This window comes from Chiloscyllium plagiosum, chromosome 2 (genome assembly GCF_004010195.1).
Source record: "Chiloscyllium plagiosum isolate BGI_BamShark_2017 chromosome 2, ASM401019v2, whole genome shotgun sequence".
NCBI lineage: Eukaryota > Metazoa > Chordata > Chondrichthyes > Orectolobiformes > Hemiscylliidae > Chiloscyllium > Chiloscyllium plagiosum.
The window spans coordinates 141,887,269-141,894,470 of NC_057711.1; the positions used below are offsets into that span (position 1 = coordinate 141,887,269).

The 7,202-nt window shown below is 50.3% G+C and overlaps 1 protein-coding gene across 9 annotated transcripts in view; it reads left to right on the plus strand.

Annotated features, from left to right (window-relative positions):
* The first annotated feature begins 135 nt into the window (after positions 1–135).
* mfhas1 (multifunctional ROCO family signaling regulator 1) overlaps positions 136–7,202 on the plus strand; it is an 86,765-nt gene continuing 79,698 nt past the window's right edge. For 5 of the 9 annotated variants that reach the window (XR_006315991.1, XR_006315992.1, XR_006315995.1 and 2 more), the window contains exon 1: positions 137–3,320. Coding sequence is in view for 4 of the 9 variants with exons in the window: in XM_043719916.1 (XP_043575851.1) it covers positions 398–3,320 (2,923 nt within the window). In the remaining 5 variants the exon portion in view is untranslated. Of the gene's footprint in view, positions 3,321–3,536; positions 3,604–7,202 lie in introns of those variants that run through there. The other 4 variants (XR_006315990.1, XM_043719924.1, XM_043719957.1 and 1 more) reach the window with 3 other exon arrangements.

Consider the following 7,202-nt stretch of genomic DNA (forward strand, 5'->3'; position numbering starts at 1 on the left):
AGGGGCGAGGGGAGGGGGCGAGGGGAGGGGAAGGGTGAAGTTTGGCAGAAAAGGTGGAGAAATGGGGAAGGGGATGGATGCAGTGGAGGTTGGGCAGAGGAGGGTGGAGAAATGGGGAAGGGGGAGGAGCAGGGGCGGAGCAGAGGAGGAGGCGGGAGTCAGAGGATGGGCATCAGCGGCGGCAGCTCCTCCTCCCGTGGCCGGTCTGTGGCGCTGCCTTAGAGGCTCGGGTTGAACCTGGAGGTGGGGTAAGAGCGACAGGCTCCATCCCGAGAGGGGGTGAAGGCGGCGGCTTCTCCTCTTCACCCCCCTACCTACCCCACCCCAGCCCAGCCCACCGCGGCCAGTGAGAGAGTCCGGGTAAGATGCGGCTGCCGCCCGGGACTGGGAGGCCGCCATGGAGGGGAGGAGGAGGGAGGGAGCGGCTGAAGATGTAGGGGCAGGAGGGAGGCAGGCCGAGTCTCTCAGGATGTCCGAGAGCGGTAGCGGTAGCGGTGGCGGGGGGGGCCTGAAGACGGTGCGGGTCTGGCGCGAGGCGGCTCGCCGCTGCCGCAAACTCCGCGGCAACTGGCGGCAGTTGAGCGCGAGCGGCCCGCGCCTCAGCCTCCCCTCGGACATCGGGCACGTGCAGGTGCTCAACCTCGCCAACAACTCGCTGCTCGAGCTGCCCGACGGCCTCGACTCGTCGCTGTCCGAGCTGCGGGCGCTGATCCTGCGGAGGAACCGCCTGAGGCGCCTGCCCTCCCGGCTGTGCGGCCTGCCGCTGCTCGACGAGCTCGACCTGGCGCACAACTGCCTGGCGGCGCTGCCGGCCGAGCTGGGGGCGCTGGGCCGCCTCCGCCGCCTGTGCCTCAGCCACAACAAGCTGCAGCAGCTGCCGCCCGAGATCGGCGGCCTGTCCGCCCTCGAGGAGCTCGACGTCAGCTTCAACGAGCTGCGCCAGCTGCCGGCCAGCCTGGGCCTACTCGCCCGGCTCCGCGCCCTGGACGTCGACCACAACCGCCTGAGCCACTTCCCGCCTCAGATCCTGCAGCTGGCCGAGCTGGAGGAGCTGGATCTCTCCGGGAACCAGATCCGGGCCCTGCCCCGGGACATCCCGAGGCTGCGCTCCGTCAAGATCCTGTGGCTGAGCAGCCTGCGCCTGTCGGCGTTGCCCGACACCTTCTGCGGCCTGGCCGCCCTCGAGAGCCTCATGCTGGACAACAACGGCCTGCGGGCCGTGCCCGAGCGCTTCGGCGAGCTGCGCCGCCTCAAGATGATCAACCTGTCGTCGAACCGCCTGGAGGAGTTCCCCGGCGCGCTGCTGCAGCTCACCGGCCTCGAGGAGCTCTACCTCAGCCGCAACGAGCTGTCCGTCATCCCGGCCGGCATCGCCGCCTTCAGCAACCTGGCCGCCCTGTGGCTGGACAACAACAAGGTGCGCTTCCTGCCCGACTCCATCGTGGAGCTCTCCAACCTGGAGGAGCTGGTGCTGCAGGGCAACCAGATCGCCATCCTGCCTGACTCCTTCGGCAGCCTCTCCAAAGTCAGCCTCTGGAAGATCAAGGACAACCCCCTGATCCAGCCGCCCTACGAGGTCTGCATGAAGGGCATCCCCTACATCGCGGCCTACCAGAAGGAGCTGGCGCTCTCGCAGCCCGCCGTCAAACCCAGGCTCAAGCTGGTGCTGATGGGCTCCAAAGGCGCCGGCAAGACCTCTCTCAGGCAGTGCCTGGTTGGGAACGCACCGGGTGCCCCTGCAACTCACGCCAAGGGAATCGAGGTGACCCAGTGGGTGGCAGATGCTGAGAAAAACCTGACCTTCATTGTCTACGACTTGGCTGGGGACCAGAACTATGATCTTATCCAGCCCTTCTTCCTCTCCCCGGGTGCACTGTACGTGCTGGTGGTCAGCCTGAGAGCCTATGCCCCCGATCGGTTTTACGAGCTGGTTGGCTATTTCTTGCACTTGCTCGGTGCCAGGGTCCCTCACGGGGTCGTGTGTGTGGTAGGAGCGCATGTGGACCAATGCAATGAGAAAGAGGTGGAGGAAAAGTGCCTGGACATCCATCATCAGATCGCACTGCAGGAGAAGAGAGATGTTGAGTTCATGCAGGCTGTGGCCGAGAAGGTGGATGGCGCACTGGGGCAAGAGTTTGACCTGCGAGCTACAAGCCCACATGCGCCCTTTTACGGAGTCTCTGATAAGAATTTGAGGAGAAAGAAGGCCCAGGTGCAGTACCTATTGAACAACCGTCTTCAGATCCTGTCCCCAGTTATCACTGTCAGCTGTCAGGGGGACCATGTTGGAATTACTCGCTTGAAGGAAAAGCTTCTTTCTGTGGCTGAACATAGAGAGATTTTCCCGAATCTGCATAGAGTCTTACCCAAATCCTGGCAGAGGCTGGAGGAACTGCATTATAAACCTCAAGAGCTCTGGCTTTCCTGGTGGGATTCTGCCAGGTTGGGATTACAAGCTGGTCTTACTGAGGACCGACTCCAAAGCGCCCTGTCCTATCTGCACGAAAGTGGCAAGCTGCTGTATTTTGAGGACAGTCTGACTCTCAAAGAGTGCGTCTTTCATAACTTGACCAAGCTGATTGACATCCTGAATGTCTTCTTCCAGCGCGATGCCTCAGTTCTGCTCCAGAAACTCTTGGCAGATGCCAATATTGATGAGCTGAGGGCAACACAACTGCACCATTATGTGGAGGGATTCCTGCTTCATGGACTGCTCCCTCTGCACATTATTCGTCTGCTTCTCAAGCCGCATATTAAAACTCAGCAGGATCTTCATTTGATTCTGGAACTACTGGAGAAGATGGGACTCTGTTACTGCCTGAACAAACCCAAAATTACTCCTATAAATGGTGTACCCATTTGGTTTAAATTCCCCTGTTATGTGAAAAATGAAGTTCCCCATGCAGAAGCCTGGATCAATGGGTCCAACCTTTCTGGACAACAGTTGGCAATCGAACAGCTCCAAGTGGAGTATAGTTTCCCTTTTTTGTTCCCACCAGGCTTATTTCCCAGATATAGTGTCCAGATCAACTCTCATGTTGTACACCGGTCAGATGGCAAGTACCAGATCTTTGCTTACAGGGGCAAGGTTCCAGTGGTGATCAGTTACAGACCAACCCAAAGTAGCTTGCAAGCAGACACCTTATCTATTGCTAGTCATGCTTCTTTGCCAAATATTTGGACTGCATGGCAAGCCATAATTCCTCTGATGGAAGAACTGAATGTACTCCTCCAGGAATGGCCGGGGTTATACTTCACTGTGCATGTCCTGTGCTCTAAGTGCCTTAAAAGAGGGTCTTCAAATCCTCACACCTTTCCAGGTAAGATATTTTGATAATTAGAAGCAACTATCTCAACACCTCTTGTATGTGTGATTCATTAAGCTTTAATGTTTATTTATTTGTGCTGTAGGAACGTTAGGTCTTTCAAATACTTCCAGCAGTGGAATTTCATTTTGCAATTATAGATGTGATGCTTCTTGAATCCCTTCCTGACTTTGTAACTATGTTTCTTTATTCCATGATCAATAATTTTGGAAATATGGTCCATGGGCTGATTCATAATGTCAGGTGAAAGGGAGGACTGCAGATGCTGGAGATTAGAGTTGAGGTCAATTTTATCCTTATTCCTGATGAAGGACTTTTATCGAAAACATCGATTTTCCTGCTCCTTGGACGCGTCTGACTTGCTGTGCTTTTCCCGCACCAGATTCTCGACTCTGATTCATAGTGTAAGTCATTGGTTCTGCCCGGTTGTCTTATGATTCATGAGCTGCACCAGTGCTAACCATTCTCCTTAGCAATTGCATGATGTTATAACCAGAATAACTTTCTCAGATGTAGCATAGGCTGCCAGAACTGAAAACTACAACAATGTCTTATTAGCAAACCTTTACTGTTATCATATCCACTGTGATTTTCGCATAGCTAGGAGAAGTGAGTGTAAATGTTTGAGAGAGGAGAGAGAAACTTTGTGGGTGTCTCTTGAGAATCTGCGTATTTCCACAATCCCCAGCCTCTCTTTCTCAATACAAACTATGCAGTCTTCCTTTGGCCTGCCTTGCCTCATCCAATGGAAATTACCCCACTGTCTAACACACATCTTACAAAAGCAGATGCACTGAGGAAGGGTCTTTTTCCTCAGGCGCTGCATGACCTGCTGAGTATTTCCCGCATGTTCTATTTTTTTAATTCCCACAGTGTTAATTTTCTCTCTTCATAGTCGTAGACACTTCTCTGACAACTTCTGTGCTCTAAGCTTTTTATTGCTTTGAAGTCTTTTCTGTAAAGGTCTATTCAGAACTATTCCTCATTGTGTTGGAATATTTTGCTTGTGGCATGCACTGCTTTTATGGTAAAGGTATAGTGTCTACTTCCTAACTGTTTAATGATTGTGGAACATATGATTAGGTATGACAGCTTCACTGACTGCATTGGTTTGCATGCAGCACTAATTCTTGATTTCTCCTTTTAATATTCATGCTTGAAAGGTGTTGTAAATTTAGATTCTTGACTAATTGGGAGCAAAGGTAAGCAGCGCTGTCACAAGACTTGGATTTGGTAGAATCTTCCAGTTGGTGAGTGTTTTGGCTCTCTTTGTGGCTCAATGAGTTCATCCATTGAATTGTCGAATCGTGTTTGAACAGACATTTCTGATTCAGTCCTGGCCTGTGATTTCCCTTGGCAAGAAGAGTGCTAGATTTAAAGTTATTCCCTGTAATGGAAAGTGAATTATCTGAGGTTCCCAGTCCTGAAAACTTTTAAGTTACCACATCACTATTAAAAATTCAAGGTGGGTCTCTATATAGCTAGTTCTCCTTTAGAGTGAGTAAAACCCTGCATTCTCATTCCTGTATCCAGCAACCTGCTGGTTCAGGTGAGGGATTGAGGTAAGATCAACCCTGATGCCTTTGGGAAAGACTTAGCATTGCTTCCAGACTCTAAAGTCAGGAGCCATATGTGTCAGGGGAGCCTATTGTCAGGGGAGCCTATGCAATGACAGACTTTGGAGTGGAGATCTTGGAAGGTGGTTAGTCTGTGGCATTCTCTTCCCCTGAAAGCAGGGCTGGCAGGGTCATCACATATCCTCAAGGATGAGTTGAACAGCCTTTTCCCTAGACCAGGGATTCTAGGGATGTGTTGGGCCCAGTGGGAACAAGAGTTAAGACTACATTCAGATTAACTATAATCTTGTGTAATGGCAGAGCAATCTCAAAGGCTTGAATGGCCCACTCTTGTTCTTTAGATTAGATTCTTTACAGTATGGAAGCAGGCCGTTTGGCCCATCCGACCCTCCACAGAGTAACCCACCCAGACCCATTCCCCTATCCTTTTTTACCCCTGACTAATGCACCTAACACTATGGGCAATTTAGCATGGCTAGTTCACCTGACCACATCTTTGGATTGTGGGAGGAAACTGGCACACCTGGAGGAAACCCACGCAAACACTGGGAGAATGTGCAAACTCAACACAGACAGTTGCCTGAGGTGGGAATCTAACCTGGGTCCCTGGCGCTGTGAGGCAGCAGGGCTGACCAGTGAGCCATCGTACCGCCCTTTGTTCCTATTGTTGCCTAGTAGTCCTGTACATTTGTATCCCTCACCAAATCATTCCAGAGCATGTTGATTTTTTTTTGCTCCTTTTAACTAAATCGCTTAAATAACCAATCATGTGTGTGCCTCTTAACTACCTACCAATTCGGATTATGTTTAACCTGGTGTAATTAAACCACACTTACGAGAATGGAGTTTGACTGGTCCAGTGTCTCACTTGGGCCAGGCAGGGAGAATGGGCTTGTTCTGGTTACTTTGTCCATGACCTCTGTTTAATGTTTAACTGATCCACAAAGGATTCATCCTGCAACGGTCAATAGTTTCCTTTTAAAGTCCTACACATTGTTCAACGTAGTGCGTTTTGTGGGTACTGGACCAAACTTAAGACTTGCACTACAAAGGTTTTTCCTTTTAATGTTTAACCTCCTGTTGTGAATGGGAATGCATCAGGTGATTTTTCACTCGGGGGTTTGCCAGTGATGTTCATATGTGACCTTGGTTGTGGATGGCATGTAGAAGTATTAAGCAAATAGCCTTGTTATGACGTTCTGTCAGTAACAAACTTCACTCTGTTATTCCTTTAAACTGCCTTGTTGCAAGCATACTTTGTTCTTTTAGCTATATGGCCCAGTTTCCTTTTCTTTTCCCCATTCCTCCCCCCCGCACTCTGCCAACACCCATTAGTTTGCTATGTCGGTCTTTTTGGTGTCTGGCTTTGTTTTCTGCTGAGGAATTTATAGGGAGATACTGGCCAAGCAGATGTTCCTTTAGAAAAATAATCTGGGCCTCACTGAATTTAATGATAAGTAGTTTCCAACTAACTTGATCTTGGTTGAAAGCTTTGATCAGAAATTCATGCTTTGTGGTCACTGAGTCAGAACCAGGTGCAGTTGCTTTTAAACCAGCTGTAAATTACAGTACAGTGACATTCCTGAAGGTCATGGGTTCAAGCCTACCGAAAAGGTTTGAATGGGTGGCTCTGGGTCTTACTGAAAAAAGAATTGCATCTGAAGGAAGCATGTGCAAATTGGCCAGCAAACTCTGGTAAGGAAGATTGCAAATCATAAGCTGTTGGCAAATTTGAATCACACTACTGCTGCCGCCTTCACAAGAACAGCATCCTGTGCGTAATGTCTCTGTTTCATGAATTTTCTGTTTTGGGTAACACTCCAAAGGTTCTTGGACAATTTAAGTTGTGTAGTTAATGGGCAGTATTGTTTGAAAAATGATGACAATTGATTATCAAACCATTTCTCCTGCCTAAAAAGTTAGTGGTGATTAAGTACGAAGTTCAAAGTTTGTGTGAAGATTTGTAGCTCGACTGCTCGTTGTTGTGGTTCTGTTCGCCGAGCTGGAAGTTTTTGTTGCAAACGTTTCGTCCCCTGACTAGGCGACATCATCAGTGCTTGGGAGCCTCCTGCGAAGCGCTTCTTTGATGTTTCCTCCGGTGTTTATAGTGGTCTGTCCCTGCCGCTTCCAGTTGTCAGTTTCAGCTGTCCGCTGTCGTGGTTGGTATATTGGGTCCAGGTCGACGTGTTTGTTGATGGAGTTTGTGGATGAATGCCATGCCTCTAGGAATTCCCTGGCTGTTCTCTGTCTGGCTTGCCCTATGATAGTAGTGTTGTCCCAGTCGAATTCATGTTGCTAG